The following is a 23,479-nucleotide window of genomic DNA, read 5'->3' as shown; positions in this document are numbered from 1 at the left end:
CCCATCCAACCTGACAGAGTTTGAGAGGATCTGCAGAGAAGAATGGGACAAACTCCCCAAATACAGGTGTGCCAAACTTGTAGCATCATACCCAAGAATACTCAAGGCTGTTATCACTGCCAAAGGTGCTTCAACAAAGTACAGAGTAAAGGGTCTGAATACTGATGTAAATGTGATTTTCAGATTTTTATTTTTTATACATCTGTTAAAAAAATAATAAAAACCAGTACTTGCTTTGTGATTATGGGGTATTGTTTGTAGATTGATGAAGGGATTTAAAAAAAAAAAACCTTTTAGAATAAGGCTGTAACGTAACAAAATGTGGAAAAAGTCAAGGGGTCTGAATACTTTCCGACTGCACTGTATACTGTATATACGAATACTAGTAATAATACAAATATATAATAATAATAATATATACATGTATGCAGTTTATGCAGTGGGAGCCCATTTCTCTATAAAGTCTGATTCTAACATATTGACTAGAGGTTAAAGTAGGTCAGTATGATGTCTCTGTACTTGCCTAGTTAAATAAAGGTTAAATAAAACATATATTTAAAAGAACATCAGTCCTCTCTCTCTCTCATTCTCTTTGTCTCTCTCCCTCTCTTTCTCGCTCTCTCTGCCTAATTGAGTGCTTGAGTTCACATTTAGAACCGTTGTTCTTCCTCCCTGACCTCTAACCCCAGTCACATGTTACAGGTCAGCAGACCCTAGGAACAGCTCATGTGTCATACCCTACGTCTCCAGCTCTATCTCCATCCCTACATCATAACCTACTGTATCTTTCTCCCCCTCTCCCCACTTTCTGTCTCCATCCCTCCATCATAACCTACTGTATCGTTCTCCCCCTCTCCCACTTCCTGTCTCCATCCCACTCTCTATCCTCCTCCATCTCCCTCCCCATCTCCTTGGCTCTCTTTTATTCCCTCTCCTCTGTCTCTAGTGCCATCTGTAGACTGTTGAGGTAGATGCTGTTTCTGGAAGCCAGAGGGCTGCTACTCCGTGAGGGGAGGGAGGCCTCCATCTCTGCATCTATTTCCAGGAAACCCCCACCCATCTGGGTCTCGGGCACGGTCTGGGCCTGAACCTGGGCCTGCTGGTAGCGACGCTTCCTCTTCTTGGGTATCTGTCCCACGTTCAGGTCCAGAGAAGCATAGTTCAGGTCGGGTTGGTAGGGCTGGGGCGCAGGCTGAAGAGAAGGAGTTGGAACAGTTTTTTTCACTATCTATTACAAAGGAGTATTTCAGGTCAAGGTTGGTGGAGCTGGGGAACGGGCTGGGGAACGGGCTGGGGAACGGGCTGGGGAACGGGCTGGGGGAGATGGGCTGGGGAACGGGCTGGGGAACGGGCTGGGGAACGGGCTGGGGGAGGGGCTGGGGAACGGGCTGGGGAACGGGCTGGGGAACGGGCTGGGGTAGATGGGCTGGGGAACGGGCTGGGGAACAGGCTGGGGAACGGGCTGGGGAACGGACTGGGAAATGGGCCGGGGAACGGGCTGGGGGAGAGGGGCTGGGGAACGGGCTGGGGAGGGAGACTGGGGAACGGGCTGGGGAACGGGCTGGGGAACGGGCTGGGGAACGGGCTGGGGAACGGGCTTTGGGGAGGGAGACTGGGGAACGGGCTGGGGGAAGGGGGCCTGGACAGAGGGGGGCCTAGTGGGAGAAGGGTCTGGGGTGGAGGGGGGCTGAACACTGAGATCTTACCCAATTTCTGAACACTGTTAGTATACTATATATGAACACTGTTAGTATACTATATATGAACACTGTTAGTATACTATATATGAACACTGTTAGTATACTATATATGAACACTGTTAATATACTATATATGAACACTGTTAATATACTATATATGAACACTGTTAATATACTATATATGAACACTATTAGTATACTATATATGAACACTATAAGTATACTATATATGAACACTGTTAGTATAATATATATGAACACTGTTAGTATACTATATATGAACACTGTTAATATACTATATATGAACACTGTTAGTATAATATATATGAACACTGTTAGTATACTATATATGAACACTGTTAGTATACTATATATGAACACTATTATCTGGGGGAGAGGGGCTGGGGAACGGGCTGGGGGAGATGGGCTGGCGAACGGGCTGGGGAGACGGGCTGGGGAACGGGCTGGGGAGACGGGCTGGGGAACGGGCTGGGGTACGGGCTGGGGGAAGGGCTGGGGTACGGGCTGGGGAGACGGGCTGGGGAACGGGCTGGGGGAAGGGCTGGGGTACGGGCTGGGGGAAGGGCTGGGGAACGGGCTGGGGAGACGGGCTGGGGAACGGGCTGGGGGAAGGGCTGGGGTACGGGCTGGGGGAAGGGCTGGGGAACGGGCTGGGGGAAGGGCTGGGGTACGGGCTGGGGGAAGGGCTGGGGTACGGGCTGGGGGAGGGGCTGGGGAACGGGCTGGGGAACGGGCTGGGGAACGGGCTGGGGGAGATGGGCTGGGGAACGGGCTGGGGAACAGGCTGGGGAACGGGCTGAGGAACGGGCTGGGGAACGGGCTTTGGGGAATGGGCTGGGGAACAGGCTGGGGAACGCTATTAGTATACTATATATGAACACTATTAGTATACTATATATGAACACTATTAGTATACTATATATGAACACTATTAGTATACTATATATGAACACTATTAGTATACTATATATGAACACTATTAGTATACTATATATGAACACTATTAGTATACTATATCTGAACACTATTAGTATGCTATATCTGAACACTATTAGTATACTATATCTGAACACTATTAGTATACTATATCTGAACACTGTTAGTATACTATATATGAACACTGTTAATATACTATATATGAACACTATTAGTATATTATATATGAACACTGTTAATATACTATATATGAACACTATTAGTATACTATATATGAACACTATTAGTACACTATATATGAACACTGTTAGTATACTATATTTGAACACTGTTAGTATACTATATATGAACACTGTTAGTATACTATATATGAACACTGTTAGTATACTATATATGAACACTGTTAGTATACTATATATGAACACAGTTAGTATACTATATATGAACTCTGTTAGTATACTATATATGAACACTGTTAATATACTATATATGAACACTGTTAGTATACTATATATGAACACTGTTAGTATACTATATATGAACACTATTAGTATGCTATATATGAACACTGTTAATATACTATATATGAACACTGTTAGTATACTATATATGAACACTATTAGTATACTATATATGAACACTATTAGTATACTATATACGAACACTGTTAATATACTATATATGGACATTGTTAATATAGTATATATGAACACTATTAGTGTTACGGTGCGTGAATGAGGACCCAAAAGCGAATTAACTTAAACAGAGCTTCTTTAATTACCAAACATAGGTAGGCTCAGACGGACCGGCAGATTCCGACAGGACAAGACAAGGTTACAGCAAACATGACGATAGTCTGGTTCAGGCATGAAACACAACAAACAAGAATCCGACAAGGACAGGAACAAAAACAGAGAGAGATATAGGGGACTAATCAGAGGGAAAAAGGGAACAGGTGGGAAAAGGGGTGACGAGGTGGTTAGGAGGAGACAAGGCACAGCTGGGGGAAAGAGGGGGAGAAAAGGTAACCTAACAACGACCAGCAGAGGGAGACAGGGTGAAGGGAAAGGACAGAGACAAGACACAACATGACAGTACATGACAGTACCCCCCCACTCACCGAGCGCCTCCTGGCGCACTCGAGGAGGAAACCTGGCGGCAACGGAGGAAATCCTCGATCAGCGCACGGTCCAGCACGTCCCGAGAGGGAACCCAACTCCTCTCCTCAGGACCGTACCCCTCCCAATCTACGAGGTACTGGTGACCACGGCCCCGAGGACGCATGTCCAAAATTCTACGGACCCTGTAGATGGGTGCGCCCTCGACAAGGATGGGGGGGGGGGGGGGGAAGACGAGCGGGGGCGCGAAGGACGGGCTTGATGCAGGAGACATGGAAGACCGGGTGGACGCGACGAAGGTATCGCGGAAGAAGAAGTCGAACTGCGACAGGATTAATGACCCGAGAAATACGGAACGGACCAATGAACCGCGGGGTCAACTTGCGAGAAGCCGTCTTAAGGGGAAGGTTCTGAGTGGAGAGCCAAACTCTCTGACCGCGACAATATCTAGGACTCTTAGTTCTACGCTTATTAGCAGCCCTCACAGTCTGCGTCCTATAACGGCAAAGTGCAGACCTGACCCTCTTCCAGGTGCGCTCGCAACGTTGGACAAAAGCCTGAGCGGAGGGGACGCTGGACTCGGCGAACTGAGATGAGAACAGCGGAGGCTGGTACCCGAGGCTACTCTGAAAAGGAGATAGCCCGGTCGCAGACGAAGGAAGCGAGTTGTGGGCGTATTCTGCCCAGGGGAGCTGTTCTGACCAAGACGCAGGGTTACGAAAAGAAAGACTGCGTAAGATGCGACCAATAGTCTGATTGGCCCGTTCTGCTTGACCGTTAGACTGGGGGTGAAAGCCGGAAGAGAGACTGACGGAAGCCCCAATCAAACGGCAAAACTCCCTCCAAAATTGAGACGTGAATTGCGGACCTCTGTCCGAAACGACGTCTGACGGAAGGCCATGAATTCTGAAAACATTCTCGATGATGATTTGTGCCGTCTCTTTAGCAGAAGGAAGCTTAGCAAGGGGAATGAAATGAGCCGCCTTAGAGAACCTATCGACAACCGTAAGAATAACAGTCTTCCCCGCTGACGAAGGCAGTCCGGTGACAAAATCTAAGGCGATGTGAGACCACGGTCGAGAGGGAATAGGAAGCGGCCTGAGACGGCCGGCAGGAGGAGAGTTACCGGACTTAGTCTGCGCGCAGACCGAACAAGCAGCCACGAAACGACGCGTGTCATGCTCCCGGGTGGGCCACCAAAAACGCTGGCGAATGGAAGCAAGCGTACCCCGAACGCCAGGGTGGCCGGCTAACTTGGCAGAGTGAGCCCACTGAAGAACGGCCAGACGAGTAGGAACGGGAACGAAAAGAAGGTTCCTAGGACAAGCGCGCGGCGACGGAGTGTGAGTGAGCGCTTGTTTTACCTGCCTCTCAATTCCCCAGACAGTCAACCCGACAACACGCCCCTCAGGGAGAATCCCCTCGGGGTCAGTGGAGGCTACTGAAGAACTGAAGAGACGAGACAAAGCATCAGGCTTGGTGTTCTTAGAGCCCGGACGATAAGAAATCACGAACTCGAAACGAGCGAAAAACAGCGCCCAACGCGCCTGACGCGCATTAAGTCGTTTGGCAGAACGGATGTACTCAAGGTTCCTATGGTCAGTCCAAACGACAAAAGGAACGGTCGCCCCCTCCAACCACTGTCGCCATTCGCCTAGGGCTAACCGGATGGCGAGCAGTTCGCGGTTACCCACATCATAGTTACGTTCCGACGGCGACAGGCGATGAGAAAAATATGCGCATGGGTGGACCTTGTTGTCAGAGAGGGAGCGCTGAGAAAGAATGGCTCCCACGCCCACCTCTGACGCGTCAACCTCGACAACGAACTGTCTAGAGACGTCAGGTGTAACAAGGATAGGAGCGGATGTAAAACGATTCTTGAGGAGATCAAAAGCTCCCTGGGCGGAAACGGACCACTTAAAGCACGTCTTGACAGAAGTAAGGGCTGTGAGAGGAGCTGCCACCTGACCGAAATTACGGATGAAACGACGATAGAAGTTCGCGAAGCCGAGAAAGCGCTGCAGCTCGACGCGTGACTTAGGGACGGGCCAATCAATGACAGCTTGGACCTTAGCGGGATCCATCTTAATGCCTTCAGCGGAAATAACAGAACCGAGAAATGTGACGGAGGAGGCATGAAAAGTGCACTTCTCAGCCTTCACAAAAAGACAATTCTCTAAAAGGCGCTGGAGGACACGTCGAACGTGCTGAACATGAATCTGGAGTGACGGTGAAAAAATCAGGATATCGTCAAGGTAAACGAAAACAAAGATGTTCAGCATGTCTCTCAGGACATCATTGACTAATGCCTGAAAGACAGCTGGAGCGTTAGCGAGGCCGAAAGGAAGAACCCGGTATTCAAAGTGCCCTAACGGAGTGTTAAACGCCGTCTTCCACTCGTCCCCCTCCCTGATGCGCACGAGATGGTAAGCGTTACGAAGGTCCAACTTAGTAAAAAACCTGGCTCCCTGCAGGATCTCGAAGGCTGAAGACATAAGAGGAAGCGGATAACGATTCTTCACTGTTATGTCATTCAGCCCTCGATAATCTATGCAGGGGCGCAGAGACCCGTCCTTCTTCTTGACAAAAAAAAACCCCGCTCCGGCGGGAGAGGAGGAGGGGACTATGGTACCGGCGTCAAGAGCTACAGACAAATAATCTTCGAGAGCCTTACGTTCGGGAGCCGACAGAGAGTATAGTCTACCCCGGGGGGGGGGTGGTTCCCGGAAGGAGATCAATACTACAATCATACGACCGGTGTGGAGGAAGAGAGGTGGCCCTGGACCGACTGAACACCGTGCGCAGATCGTGATATTCCTCCGGCACCCCTGTCAAATCACCAGGCTCCTCCTGTGAAGAAGAGACAGAGGAAACAGGAGGGATAGCAGACATTAAACATTTCACATGACAAGAGACGTTCCAGGAGAGGATAGAATTACTAGACCAATTAATGGAAGGATTATGACAAACTAGCCAGGGATGGCCCAAAACAACAGGTGTAAAAGGTGAACGAAAAATTAAAAAAGAAATGGTTTCACTATGATTACCAGAAACAGTGAGGGTTAAAGGTAGCGTCTCACGCTGAATCCTGGGGAGAGGACTACCATCCAGGGCGAACAAGGCCGTGGGCTCCTTTAACTGTCTGAGAGGAATGTCATGTTCCCGAGCCCAGGTCTCGTCCATAAAACAGCCCTCCGCCCCAGAGTCTATTAAGGCACTGCAGGAAGCTGACGAACCGGTCCAGCGTAGATGGACCGACAAGGTAGTGCAGGATCTTGAAGGAGAGACAGGAGTAGTAGCGCTCACCAGTAGCCCTCCGCTTACTGACGAGCTCTGGCCTTTTACTGGACATGAAGTGACAAAATGACCAGCGGAACCGCAATAGAGACAGAGGCGGTTGGTGATTCTCCGTTCCCTCTCCTTAGTCGAGATGCGGATACCTCCCAGCTGCATGGGCTCAGCACCCGAGCCGGCAGAGGAAGATGGTAGTGATGCGGAGAGGGGGGCGACGGAGAGCGCGAGCTCCTTTCCACGAGCTCGGTGACGAAGATCAACCCGTCGCTCAATGCGAATAGCGAGTTCAATCAAGGAATCCACGCTGGAAGGAACCTCCCGGGAGAGAATCTCATCCTTTACCTCTGCGCGGAGACCCTCCAGAAGACGAGCGAGCAAGGCCGGCTCGTTCCAGCCACTGGAGACAGCAAGAGTGCGAAACTCAATAGAGTAGTCTGTTATGGATCGATTGCCTTGACATAGGGAAGACAGGGCCCTGGAAGCCTCCTCCCCAAAAACAGATCGATCAAAAACCCGTATCATCTCCTCCTTAAAGTCCTGATACTGGTTAGTACACTCAGCCCTTGCCTCCCAGATTGCCGTGCCCCACTCACGAGCCCGTCCAATAAGGAGAGATATGACGTAGGCGACACGAGCAGTGCTCCTGGAGTAAGTGTTGGGCTGGAGAGAAAACACAATATCACACTGGGTGAGGAACGAGCGGCATTCAGTGGGCTCCCCAGAGTAACACGGCGGGTTATTGATTCTGGGCTCCGGAGATTCGAAAGCCCTGGAAGTGGCCGGTGGATCGAGGCGGAGATGGTGAACCTGTTCTGTGAGGTTGGAGACTTGGGTGGCCAGGGTCTCAACGGCATGTCGAGCAGCAGACACTTCCTGCTCGTGTCTGCCTAGCATCGCTCCCTGGATCCCGACGGCTGAGTGGAGAGGATCCGAAGTCGCTGGGTCCATTCTTGGTCGGATTCTTCTGTTACGGTGCGTGAATGAGGACCCAAAAGCGAATTAACTTAAACAGAGCTTCTTTAATTACCAAACATAGGTAGGCTCAGACGGACCGGCAGATTCCGACAGGACAAGACAAGGTTACAGCAAACATGACGATAGTCTGGTTCAGGCATGAAACACAACAAACAAGAATCCGACAAGGACAGGAACAAAAACAGAGAGAGATATAGGGGACTAATCAGAGGGAAAAAGGGAACAGGTGGGAAAAGGGGTGACGAGGTGGTTAGGAGGAGACAAGGCACAGCTGGGGGAAAGAGGGGGAGAAAAGGTAACCTAACAACGACCAGCAGAGGGAGACAGGGTGAAGGGAAAGGACAGAGACAAGACACAACATGACAGTACATGACAATTAGTATATTATATATGAACACTATTAGTATACTATATATGAACACTATTAGTATACTATATATGAACACTGTTAGTATACTATATATGAACACTATTAGTATACTATATATGAACACTATTAGTATACTATATATGAACACTATTAGTATACTATATCTGAACACTATTAGTATACTATATATGAACACTATTAGTATACTATATCTGAACACTATTAGTATACTATATATGAACACTATTAGTATACTATATATGAACACTATTAGTATACTATATATGAACACTATTAGTATACTATATATGAACACTATTAGTATACTATATATGAACACTATTAGTATACTATATATGAACACTATTAGTATACTATATATGAACACTGTTAATATACTATATATGAACACTGTTAATATACTATATATGAACACTGTTAATATACTATATATGAACACTATTAGTATACTATATATGAACACTATTAGTATACTATATATGAACACTATTAGTATACTATATCTGAACACTATTAGTATACTATATCTGAACACTGTTAATATACTATATCTGAACACTATTAATATACTATATATGAACACTATTAGTATACTATATATGAACACTATTAGTATGCTATATATGAACACTGTTAATATACTATATATGAACACTATTAGTATACTATATATGAACACTGTTAATATACTATATATGAACACTATTAGTATACTATATATGAACACTGTTAATATACTATATATGAACACTATTAGTATACTATATATGAACACTATTAGTATACTATATATGAACATTATTAGTATACTATATATGAACACTATTAGTATACTATATATGAACACTATTAGTATACTATATATGAACACTATTAGTATACTATATATGAACACTATTAGTATACTATATCTGAACACTATTAGTATGCTATATCTGAACACTATTAGTATACTATATCTGAACACTATTAGTATACTATATCTGAACACTGTTAGTATACTATATATGAACACTGTTAATATACTATATATGAACACTATTAGTATACTATATATGAACACTATTAGTATACTATATATGAACACTATTAGTATACTATATATGAACACTATTAGTATACTATATCTGAACACTGTTAGTATACTATATATGAACACTGTTAGTATACTATATATGGACACTATTAGTATACTATATATGAACACTATTAGTATACTATATATGAACACTGTTAGTATACTATATATGAACACTGTTAGTATACTATATATGAACACTATTAGTATACTATATCTGAACACTGTTAGTATACTATATATGAACACTATTAGTATATCATATTACAAGAGGTCTCAAGGTAAGACTTTCACTCTGCTGTTTTACACCTGCTGTATCCTGTGCGGGTGGCAAATAAAGTTTGAAACTTGAAAGTCGGAGAGCATCCTGTCCTTGGTAACTTCTCATGCATTCAGAAAAATGGTACTATATATAGCCTATAAAGCAGATATTGGCTGCGTTGTACACGGCGGTGTGGTGTAGAGAACTAGAGATGGCCTTGACCACAGCAGATGACTGTGAACTACTTTAGAAACAGACTGAGTTAACATGGTGTGCTATTCAATATAGTGCACTACTTTGACCAGAGCCCTATGGAACCCTATTCCCTACATAGTGCACTACTTTAGACCAGAGCCCTATGGAACCCTATTCCCTACATAGTGCACTACTTTAGACCAGAGCCCTATGGAACCCTATTCCCTACATAGTGCACTACTTTAGACCAGAGCCCTATGGAACCCTATTCCCTACATAGTGCACTACTTTGACCAGAGCCTCATGGCACCGTATTCCCTATATAGTGCACTACTTTAGACCAGAGCCCTATGGCACCCTATTCCCTATATAGTGCACTACTTTAGACCAGAGTCCTATGGCACCCTATTCCCTATATAGTGCACTACTTTAGACCAGAGCCTTATGGCACCCTATTCCCTATATAGTGCACTACTTTAGACCAGAGCCTTATAGCACCCTATTCCCTATATAGTGCACTACTTTAGACCAGAGCCTTATAGCACCCTATTCCCTATATAGTGCACTACTTTAGACCAGAGCCTTATAGCACCCTATTCCCTATATAGTGCACTACTTTAGACCAGAGCCTTATAGCACCCTATTCCCTATATAGTGCACTACTTTTGGTCAGAAGTGGTGAACTATAAAAGGAATATGGTGCTATTTGTAATGTAGCTTACTATAAGCTGTGTGGTCTAAGCGACTTGTGGTCTAAGCGACTTGTGGTCTAAGCGAAATAACTGCAATATATATACGCCTATTTCGACATTTTGTTATTAACATGAATACTGAGTATAGGCGTAGTTCATTTCCTCTCAGGGTGGAAAATAAATATATAAATTTAAATACAGCAGACCGTCGTTTTCAATTATGACCATTATGAGATGAGATGATAGTTCGTCATTCACATTTTGTTTTACGTGGCATTGGCAGTTAATTAAAGTAAATCAATCTATGTCCTCTATATATTTGTTTTGTTTTAATTTACACAGTACAGTTTAAAACCAAACAATTCTAAAATGCAAATATTCATGTAATGACAGTTGTATGTGAACAATAATGAACAAGAATAATTTTGGCCCGATGTACGTACCTTTCTGTCGTCTCTGGAACGTTGCTTGGTCATGGGTTCATAGCACAGGTCTTCACAGAACACACACACACACACACACACACACACACACACACGATTTAGTCATAAACACACGTTTCCATTTAACTCAGGAAACTAGAACACAATCATGATCATATCTAAATGGAAAAACTGAAGCTTGATGTACACAAGTTCAGGGTATATAGTATTGTTAGTATTCGATGTCACTGTGTTGATGAACTTTACAGATGTATTTACAGATACTATCTGTCAGATAGCGTTCGCAAACAAAACACAAAGGTTATTCTGCCTAATTCTATTGCATCAGTTAGTAGGCAGTAAGATAGCTATACTTGTAAAACACCGTTATTCTTATCGTTCAGCTACGAGACTGTTATATTTATAGCGCTGTTACTTACAACTGTAAATTAAACTGTACGCGTTTCGTCGTGAAGGTAGGAATTTATAGACACTTGCTTTAAATATAAACCGGCTACATTTTTAAATTTTTGTAATACATACATGTACATTTTTTTTTGTTGTCAAAATCCATGTAAAGAACTGTGAGATGATACAACCGCAGAGCAGTGGTATTCAAAGTCAGGGTCGCGGGGGAAGAGCAGTTATTTCGCTAATATTCTTTTTAAATTACCTTTTGTTGTGTGTGTGTGTGTGTGTGTGTGTGGGGGGGGGGGGGGGGGGGGGATAATAGGGGGGGGGGGGGATAGTACAGATTATATTATGGGACAAAATAATACAAACGTTTTTGAGAAATATCATTTAAAAAAAAAAATTGTATTGAGTAAATGTTTTCATTTGCTAATTCTCATTTTGATAAGAGCTGAAAATGCAATGAATTGAAGGTTATTTGTTGAAAAAAAAAAAAAAACTAAATTGACCGATGTTAATGTTGTGTCATTAGGGAGTAATGGTAATTTATATTGAGGGATACCTGGAGGTAGACAGTTGTCATTCTCCCCCGGGGAAAATATATATTTTTTTACCTGGGCCTCCCAGAGTATTTGGAGAAAACAAAACATGTAACCCTCCCCATCCAAAATTATAAATCAAACTAAATAGCAGAGAATATGAAATCCCTTGTTAGAAGGCTATCATTGTTGCAATCGTGATTTCCATCAAATCAACCCCGCGGCTGAGAAACACTGCTGTGTTCAGTCCATATTCCTGTTATCCGTAAGAAGCATGTATTAATTTGAGCGTTGAGGGCCGTCCACACCAAAGCCGATAACTAGAACGATAAATTACACAGAACTATAAAACGTTGGCGAACATCCACACTGGAGGGAAGTGTATCGTTCAACAGTAGCCTGCACGGGTCAATCAACTGATCAACCTATTCTACATATTAATGTTAAAAAGACGGTAACCGCATCCTACTGCACGCTGTATACTCATGTTAAAAGGTGGCGACTGCTTCCTACTGCACGCTGTATACTCATGTTAAAAGATGGTGACTGCATCCTACTGCACGCTGTATACTCATGTTAAAAGGTGGTGACTGCATCCTACTGCACGCTGTATACTCGTGTTAAAAGATGTTGACCGCATCCTACTGCACGCTGTATACTCATGTTAAAAGATGTTGACCGCATCCTACTGCACACTGTATAATCATGTTAAAAGATGTTGACCGCATCCTACTGCACGCTGTCTACTCATGTTAAAAGGTGGTGACTGCATCCTACTGCACGCTGTATACTCGTGTTAAAAGATGTTGACCGCATCCTACTGCACGCTGTATACTCATGTTAAAAGGTGGTGACTGCATCCTACTGCACGCTGTATACTCATGTTAAAAGATGGTGACTGCATCCTACTGCACGCTGTATACTCATGTTAAAAGGTGGTGACTGCATCCTACTGCACGCTGTATACTCATGTTAAAAGATGGTGACTGCATCCTACTGCACGCTGTATACTCATGTTAAAAGGTGGTGACTGCATCCTACTGCACGCTGTATACTCGTGTTAAAAGATGTTGACCGCATCCTACTGCACGCTGTATACTCATGTTAAAAGGTGGTGACTGCATCCTACTGCACGCTGTATACTCATGTTAAAAGGTGGTGACTGCATCCTACTGCACGCTGTATACTCATGTTAAAAGATGGTGACTGCATCCTACTGCACGCTGTATACTCATGTTAAAAGGTGGTGACTGCATTCTGCTGCACGCTGTATACTCATGTTAAAAGATGGTGACTGCATCCTACTGCACGCTGTATACTCATGTTAAAAGGTGGTGACTGCATCCTACTGCACGCTGTATACTCATGTTAAAAGGTGGCGACTGCATCCTACTGCACGCTGTATACTCATGTTAAAAGGTGGTGACTGAGCAAATATAGTGCTTCTGTGTTTGTTCATTTTCATAGTGACAACTGTAAATACTACTTCAATGTAGGTTGTGTGTAGTCTAACGCTAAATAGAATATAGACACTCGTATTTCAATTAAATGTAGAAAATAAACAACAAACGCTGTTTGACCTGCGCATCTTTTAAATCATGTTATTTCTTGCCTCGTTAAATAAAAAAATAAATATTTATTTAACCTTTATTTAACAAAAGAACAAACGGCCTACAGTTGCTCAAGTGCTTTTTTAAGTGATTTCCATGTTTGTAAAATGGCTGTCACTTCGTTTGGATATTACTTTGTTCACTGTGTTCATCCCAGTCTGTCATGTGCAACCATTTAATAATCAGTCCCAACTATGCACTCAATTCAATTTACATTTCAATTCAGGTTAAGGGGCTTTTATTGGCATGGGAAACATATGTTTACATTACCAAAGCAAGTAAAATAGACAATAAATAACTTTCCCAAACATTTCATTTGGCCTATGACTATTTTACATTCAGCAATTAGCCAGAGCAAGCATGCTTCTCTCAACGAAAAGCCTAGGAGTCCGAGTATAAAAATGTATACAACATTAATGTCCAGTAGTTTTTGTAGACTATAGTTTTTCCTTGGATTTCACGACACGAGGAATAGCGGAGGCTTCCGTCCGTAGCCTATAGCCCATTGCGCACGGGAAAAGCTGGAAGAGCGAAACTAGAGTTGTTTAGCCGAAGAAACTAAATATTAGCTTGATATTAGGCCACTCGTTGGCTAAATAGCAGGGCTATAAATATTTACCTGTCAAAGTGCATGACATCTGTTAACTGGCATGTATAGTATTGATATTAGCCGTCTGATTACAGCAAAGAGCAAGACAATAACCGCTTAAAAGTCCCGTTTTTAATGCTTCATGACGAAATAACGGCATCAAATCAAATTGTATAGATCACATGCGCCGAATACAATTGGTGTAGACTTGCCCGTAAAATGCTTGTTTAAAACACTTTCCCAACACAAGAGGAATAGCCTCAAATCCACATGGACTGTTGTCCTCTCCATTCCGTAGCAACTCCTCCAACACCCGATTTAATCCATTTACTAGTTTCCGCATTGAGGAACCATCTCCGTTCGATTCCAGAATTCCATTGAACGTTTCTAGACTCCTTGGCCTAAACATCAACGCCACAGGTAACTTCCACAAAGCCGTGCACGATCTGAGAGACAAGGCAAGAAGGGTCTTCTGTGCCATTTAAAGGAACATAAAACTCGAAATACCAATTAGGATCTGGCTAAAAATACTTGAATCAGTTATAGAGACCATTGCTCTTTATGGTTGTGAGGTCTGGGGTCCGCTCACCAACCAAGTGTTTGACAAAATGGGACAAACACCAAATTGAGACTCTGCACGCAGAATTCTGTAAAAAATATCCTCAGTGTACAACGTAGAACACCAAATAATGCATGCCGAGCAGAATTAGGTTGATACCCTCTAATTATCAAAATCCAGAAAAGAGGCATTCAATTCTACAACCGCCTAAAAGGAAGCGATTACCAAACCTTCCATAACAAAGCCATCACCTACAGAGAGATGAACCTGGAGAGCAAGCTGGTCCTGGGGCTCTGTTCACAAACACAAACAGACCCCAACGAGCCCCAGTACAGCAACACAATTAAACCCAACCAAATCATGAGAAAGCAAAAAGGTATTTACTTGACAAAAAAACAGAGCAAACTAGAATGCTATTTGGCCCTAAACAGAGAGTACACAGTGGCAGAATACCTGACCACTTTGACTGACCCAAAATTATGGAAGAGAGAGAGCAAGAGAGAGGAGGGTTCCACGCTGAAGTTACGCTAGAATACATAAGTTCAAAAATACAGACATTTAATCGATTACAGGGGGGAGGCAGAGGGGGGCCAAGGCCATCCGGCCACTAGGCCATCCGGCCACTAGGCCATCCGGGCCATCCGGCCACTAGGCCATCCGGCCACTAGGCCATCCGGCCACTAGGCCATCCGGCCACTAGGCCACCCGGCCACTAGGCCATCCGGCCACTAGGCCATCCGGCCACTAGGCCATCCGGGCCATCCGGCCACTAGGCCATCCGGCCACTAGGCCACCCGGCCACTAAGCCATCCTTCCACCAGTTGAAGAATTTTGCATTTTTTTTTTTTGCATTATGTGATGTCACCTGTAGTGATGTTTCAACAGATATTATGTGATGTGATGTGTTGTGATGTCATCTGTAGTGATGTTTCCATAGATATTATGTGATGTGATGTGTTGTGATGTCATCTGTAGTGATGTTTCCATAGATATTATGTGATGTGATGTGTTGTGATGTCATCTGTAATGATGTTTCCATAGATATTATGTGATGTGATGTGTTGTGATGTCATCTGTAGTGATGTTTCCATAGATATTATGTGATGTGATGTGTTGTGATGTCATCTGTAGTGATGTTTCCATAGATATTATGTGATGTGATGTGATGTGATGTCATCTGTAATGATGTTTCAACAGATATTATGTGATGTAATGTCATCTGTAGTGTTGTTTCCATAGATATTATGTGATGTGATGTGTTGTGATGTCATCTGTAGCGATGTTTCCATAGATATTATGTGATGTGATGTGTTGTGATGTCATCTGTAGCGATGTTTCAACAGATATTATGTGATGTGATGTCATCTGTAGTGTTGTTTCCATAGATATTATGTGATGTGATGTAATATAATCTGTAGTGATGTTCCATAGATATTATGTGATGTGATGTGTTGTGATGTCATCTGTGGTGATGTTTCAACAGATATTATGTGTTGTGATGTGTTGTGATGTCATCTGTAGTGATGTTTCCATAGATATTATGTGATGTGATGTGTTGTGATGTCATCTGTAGTGATGTTTCCATAGATATTATGTGATGTGATGTGTTGTGATGTCATCTGTAGCGATGTTTCCATAGATATTATGTGATGTGATGTAATATAATCTGTAGTGATGTTCCATAGATATTATGTTATGTGATGTGTTGTGATGTCATCTGTAGCGATGTTTCCATAGATATTATGTTATGTTATGAGATGTCACCTGTAGTGATGTTATCGTAGATATTATGTGATGTGATGTCATCTGTGGTGATGTCGTGATGTTTCCGTAGATATTATGTTATGTTATGTGATGTCATCTGTAGTGATGTTTCCATTGATATTATGTGATGTTATGAGATGTCACCTGTAGTGATGTTATCGTAGATATTATGTGATGTGATGTCATCTGTGGTGATGTCGTGATGTTTCCATTGATATTATGCTATGTTATGTGATGTGATGTCACCTGTAGTGATGTTTCCGTAGATGGGATTCTCCTGCTGCTGATTCTCCTCTTCCTCCTCTTCCTCCTGTATTTCACTATCACATACATCAATATACATCAATATACATCAATATACATCAATATACATCAATATACATCAATATACATCAATATACATCACATACATCAATATACATCAATATTAATCAATATACATCAATATACATCAATATACATCAATATACATCACATACATCAATATACATCAATATTAATCAATATACATCAATATACATCAATATACATCAATATACATCAATATACATCAATATACATCAATATTAATCAATATACATCAATATACATCACATACATCAATATACATCACATACATCAATATACATCAATATACATCAATATACATCAATATACATCAATATACATCACATACATCAATATACATCAATATACATCACATACATCAATATACATCAATATACATCAATATACATCAATATACATCACATACATCAATATACATCAATATACATCACATACATCAATATACATCACATACATCAATATACATCAATATACATCAATATACATCAATATACATCAATATACATCAATACATCACATACATCAATATACATCAATATACATCAATATACATCAATATACATCAATATACATCAATATACATCAATATACATCAATATTAATCACATACATCAATATACATCAATATACATCACATACATCAATATACATCAATATTAATCACATACATCAATATACATCATATACATCAATATACATCATATACATCAATATACATCAATATACATCAATATACATCAATATACATCAATATACATCAATATACATCAATATACATCAATATACATCACATACATCAATATACATCAATATACATCACATACATCACATACATCAATATACATCAATATTAATCAATATACATCAATATACATCACATACATCAATATACATCAATATACATCAATATACATCAATATACATCAATATACATCAATATACATCAATATTAATCACATACATCAATATACATCAATATACATCACATACATCAATATACATCAATATTAATCACATACATCAATATACATCATATACATCAATATACATCATATACATCAATATACATCAATATACATCAATATACATCAATATACATCAATATACATCAATATACATCACATACATCAATATACATCATATACATCAATATACATCAATATACATCAATATACATCAATATACATCAATATACATCAATATACATCAATATACATCAATATACATCGCATACATCACATACATCAATATACATCAATATACATCAATATACATCACATACATCACATACATCAATATACATCAATATACATCAATATACATCAACATACATCACAAAAAAACTGGGGCTGGTCTTTTCATACTAGCTCTGACTCTGCTACTTCATTGAGGAAAAATGTACTTACTATGGCTACTATCTGAATATGAAGGCACTAACTGTAAGTGTCTCTGGATAAGAGTGTCTGCTAAATTACTCAAATTTACAAATCACATCTGTGTATCTACCATAAAATAAATGTGTTTGGGTGCCAGATATACAGGGCATTTGGAAAGTATTCAGACCCCTTGACTTTTTCACATTTTGTTACGTTGCTTTTTCCCTCATCAATCTACACAATAACCCAAAATGTCAAAGTAAAAAGAGGTTTTCATTTTTTAGCTGCGCCACTCAAGAACATTAAGAGACTTGTCCCGAAGCCACTCCTGCGTTGTCTTGGCTGTGTGCTTAGGGTCGTTGTCCTGTTGGAAGGTGAACCTTGGCCCCAGTCTGAGATCCTGAACGCTCTGGTGCAGGTTTTCATCAAGGATCTCTCTGTACTTTGCTCCGTTCATCTTTGCCTCGATCCTGACTAGTCTCCCAGTCCCTGCTGCTGAAAAACATCCCCACAGCATGATGCTGCCACCACCATGCTTCACCGTTGGGATGGTGCCAGGTTTCCTCCAGAAATGACGTTTGGCATTCAGGCCAAAGACTTCAATCTTGGTTTCATCAGACCAGATCATCTTTTTTCTCATGGCCTGAGAGTCCTTTAGGTGCCTTTTGGCAAACTCCAAGCGGGCTGTCATGTGCCTTTTACTGAGGAGTGGCTTCCGTCTGGCCTCTCTACCATAAAGGCCTGATCGATTGCAGAGATGGTTGTCCTTCTGGAAGGTTCTCCCATCTCCACAGAGGAACTCTGAACCTCTGTCAGAGTGACCATCATGTTCTTGGTCACCTCCCTGACCAAGGCCCTTCTCCCCCGATTGCTCAGTTTGTCCTGGCGGCCATCTTTAGGAAGAGTCTTGGTGATTCCAACCTTCTTCCGTTGAAGACTAATGGAGACCACTGTGTTGTGGGGAACCTTCAATGCTGCATAAATGTTTTGGTACCCTTCTCCAGATCTGTGCCTCGACACAATCCTGTCTCGGTGCTCTACAGACAATTCCTCCGGCCTAGTGGTTTGGTTTTCGCTCTGACATGCACTGTCAGAGACAGGTGTGTGCCTTTCCAAATCACGTCCAGTCATTTGAATTCACCACAGGTGGACTCCAGTCAAGTTGTAGAAACATCTCAAGGATGATCAATGGAAACAGGATGCACCTGAGCTCAATTTAGAGTCTCATAGGAAAGGGTCTGAAAACTAATGTAAATACGTTTATTTTAATTTTATTATGAATTTGAAAAAAATTATAAAAACCTGTTTTTGCTTTGTCATTATTGTGGGTCGATTGATGAGGGTAAATAACTTTTTTTTAATCAATTTTAGAATAAGGCTGTAAAGTAACAAAATGTTACAAAAGGGTCTGAATACTTTCTGATTCTGTACATTTGAGATGAGCGATTGTCCACACTGTCCACACACACACACACACACACACACACACACACACACACACACACACACACACACACACACACACACACACACACACACACACACACACACACACACACACACACACACACACACACACACACACACACACACACACACACACACACACACACACCACACATACAACGGTAGATGAAACACAATACTGGAGTATGATAATGAACCCGTACCGCTCTCTTGGATAATGCTGTTGGTAGAGAAACTGCTCATTGCCTGTCAAAACAAAATGGTGGACAATTACTTTTCTGTGAGTCGATGAGACTGACAAAGTTAAGTTAAGCAATGCTGATGAACAAAATAGCCTACAGAATGACAGATGCCATTTATGTTGCTGCAAGAGATCCAAGAGACGTAAGAATCAAAAGACAGGTAAGAGACATAAGAGAGGTAAGAGACATACGAGAGGTAAGAGAGGTGAGAGGCGTAAGAGAGGTAAGAGACATACGAGAGGTAAGAGAGGTGAGAGGCGTAAGAGAGGTAAGAGACGTTGGAGAGGTAAGAGACGTAAGAGACGTTAGAGACGTAAGAGAGGTAAGAGAGGTGAGAGGCGTAAGAGAGGTAAGAGAGGTGAGAGAGGTAAGAGAGGTTAGAGACGTAAGAGAGGTTAGAGACGTAAGAGAGGTTAGAGAGGTAAGAGAGGTTAGAGACGTAAGAGAGGTTAGAGAGGTAAGAGAGGTTAGAGACGTAAGAGAGGTAAGAGAGGTTAGAGACGTAAGAGAGGTTAGAGACGTAAGAGAGGTTAGAGACGTAAGAGACATAAGAGAGGTAAGAGAGGCAAGAGACGTAAGAGAGGTAAAAGAGGCAAGAGACATAAAAGAGGTTAGAGACGTAAGAGAGGTTAGAGAGGTAAGAGAGGTTAGAGACGTAAGAGACGTAAGAGAGGTTAGAGAGGTAGGAGACGTAAGAGAGGTTAGAGACGTAAGAGAGGTTAGAGAGGTAAGAGAGGTTAGAGGCAAAAGAGACGTAAGAGAGGTTAGAGAGGTAGGAGACGTAAGAGATGTTAGAGACATAAGAGAGGTTAGAGAGGTAAGAGGTTAGAGAGGTAAGAGAGGTTAGAGACGTAAGAGACATAAGAGAGGCAGGAGAGGCAAGATACATAAGTGATGTAAGAGTGATAAGAGACGTAAGAGAGGTTAGAGAGGTTAGAGAAGTAAGAGACGTCGGAGAGGTGAGAGAGGTTAGAGAGGTAAGAGATGTCGGAGAGGTAAGAGACATAAGAGAGGTAAGAGTGATAAGAGACGTAAGAGAGGTTAGAGACGTAAGAGAGGTTAGAGACTTAAGAGAGGTTAGAGACGTAAGAGAGGTTAGAGACGTAAGAGAGGTTAGAGACGTAAGAGAGGTTAGAGAGGTAAGATTGATAAGAGACATAAGAGAGGTAAGAGAGGCAAGAGACGTAAGACAGGTAAGAGAGGTAAGAGACGTGAGAGAGGTGCTCTGTGTCAATGACAGTGTCTGTGTCAGTGCTCTGTGTGTGTTGTGCCTGGTGTCTGATGATGACATTGTTTATGTGGACGTATACAATACACATTCAGGTCCATCATTGTTACTATTATTGATAAAGATGAGCAAAGCATACTAAAAATATAAATAATACGATATTGAGCCATATTCTATGCAAAAAAACAACAGAAAATATATTATTTTATACTAACACAATTGCTCAGGGAAAGATATTTTATTCAATAAGCAATAATTTACCTGCTTTGTGTCTGGTGTCCCTGTGTCTCAGAAAGCAGCTGAGATTGAGACACACAGAGATGAAGAGTAGCAGAGAGGTTAAAGTCAGAGATATTATGCCCCAGGTACAGTCTATAAAACAAAAAAACAGAGAGAACCGAGTTAGTTATGGGTCAGAGATATTATGCCCCAGGTACAGTCTATAAAACAAAAAACAGAGAGAACCCGAGTTAGTTATGGGTCAGAGATATTATGCCCCAGGTACAGTCTATAAAACAAAAAAACAGAGAGAACCGAGTTAGTTATGGGTCAGAGATATTATGCCCCAGGTACTGTCTATAAAACAAAAAACAGAGAGAACCGAGTTAGTTATGGGTCAGAGATATTATGCCCCAGGTACAGTCTATAAAACAAAAAAACAGAGAGAACCGAGTTAGTTATGGGTCAGAGATATTATGCCCCAGGTACTGTCTATAAAACAAAAAAACAGAGAGAACCGAGTTAGTTATGGGTCAGAGATATTATGCCCCAGGTACTGTCTATAAAACAAAAAACAGAGAGAACCGAGTTAGTTATGGGTCAGAGATATTATGCCCCAGGTACAGTCTATAAAACAAAAAAACAGAGAGAACCCGAGTTAGTTATGGGTCAGAGATATTATGCCCCAGGTACAGTCTATAAAACAAAAAAACAGAGAGAACGGAGTTAGTTATGAGTCAGAGATGGATCCACCCGGTCTGTACAAAGTCAGTCTGGACAAGTAGAGGGTTTATTGTTTTAAACATCTCATTCTGCTGTTATCCTTTTAAACTTCTAGATGAAAGTTCTGCTATTGCAATAAACTTTGTTGTGACTCCAGCGTTATGGACATTACATCTACACAACTTTAATGTCTCACGGAATGGACAAACAAAAATGGAATTTAAACTTTTGATGTGTGTCTATAGTAGCTATTAAGGGGAGTGTACAGACCCCAAAATTAGCACAACCCGCTAAACACCAGTCTCAACGTCAACAGTGAAGAGGCGACCCCGGGATGCTGGCCTTCTAGGCAGAGTTGCAAAGAAAAAGCCATATCTCAGAATAGCCAATAAAAATAAAAGATTAAGATGGGCAAAATAACACAGACACTGGACAGAGGAACTCTGCCTAGAAGGCCAGCATCTCGGAGTCGCCCCTAAACTGTTGAAGACAGTGAAGAGGTTGACTGCCTTTTAAAAATGATTAACTTTATATTAGATAACACAACGTGTCCTTGGAACACAGGAGTGATGGTTGCTGATAATGGGCCTCTGTACGCCTATGTAGATATTCCATTAAAATCTGTAGTTCCCAGCTACAATAGTCATTTACACCATTAACAATGTCTACACTGTATTTCTGATCAAGTTGATGTTATTTTAATGGACAAAAAAAATGCTTTTCTTTCAAAAACAAGGACATTTCTAAGTGACCCCAAACGTTTGAATGGGTAGTGTAGATTAACCTTTACCTGTTGAATGTAGACAAAAATATAACATTTGTTTTGTATTACAGTTTTTCTGAAATATTGTAACGAAATATACACGTGAGACTATATACACGAACTACTGCCAATCCACTTTTCTGGACAGTGGATGAAGTATATTTCGTTTGAAAAAGACGCTCCAGGTCTATTCAGATGGTTGATAAACGCTCTTCTCATCTTTCTATCTAAAAATAGTTCTGCCATTTAAGATAAATGCAGCTGCGGCTCCAGTTTCAACTGTTCTGCCTCAGGACTACCTGGCATGATGACTCCTTGCTGTCCCCAGTCCACCTGGCCGTGCTGCTGCTCCAGTTTCAACTGTTCTGCCTGCGGCTATGGAACCCTGACCTGTTCACCGGACGTGCTACCTGTCCCAGACCTGCTGTTTTCAATTCTCTAGAGACAGCAGGACCGGTAGAGATACTCTCAATGATCGGCTATGAAAAGCCAACTGACATTTACTCCCGAGGTCCTGACTGGCTGCACCCTCTACATTATTATTTGACCATGCTGGT

General features: G+C 41.9%; 1 protein-coding gene across 2 annotated transcripts in view; it reads right to left on the bottom strand.

Annotated features, from left to right (window-relative positions):
* Positions 1 to 171: 171 nt before the first annotated feature.
* Positions 172 to 23,479, bottom strand: part of LOC118945350 (uncharacterized) — a 24,561-nt gene continuing 1,253 nt past the window's right edge. The window contains exons 2-7 of one of the 2 annotated variants that reach the window (XR_016493161.1): positions 21,479 to 21,589; positions 19,951 to 19,993; positions 16,803 to 16,876; positions 11,106 to 11,155; positions 833 to 1,192; positions 172 to 776 (exon numbers count right to left, since the gene is read on the bottom strand). Coding sequence is in view for 1 of the 2 variants with exons in the window: in XM_036968220.2 (XP_036824115.1) it covers positions 923 to 1,192; positions 11,106 to 11,155; positions 16,803 to 16,876; positions 19,951 to 19,993; positions 21,479 to 21,589 (548 nt within the window). In the remaining variant the exon portion in view is untranslated. Of the gene's footprint in view, positions 1,193 to 11,105; positions 11,156 to 16,802; positions 16,877 to 19,950; positions 19,994 to 21,478; positions 21,590 to 23,479 lie in introns of both variants that reach the window. The other variant, XM_036968220.2, reaches the window with a different exon arrangement.

Source organism: Oncorhynchus mykiss, chromosome 29 (assembly GCF_057628025.1).
Source record: "Oncorhynchus mykiss isolate SJ-2025 chromosome 29, ASM5762802v1, whole genome shotgun sequence".
Classification (NCBI taxonomy): domain Eukaryota; kingdom Metazoa; phylum Chordata; class Actinopteri; order Salmoniformes; family Salmonidae; genus Oncorhynchus; species Oncorhynchus mykiss.
Note: the sequence above shows the minus strand (reverse complement) of the source record. Positions and strands in the feature narration are given on the sequence as shown.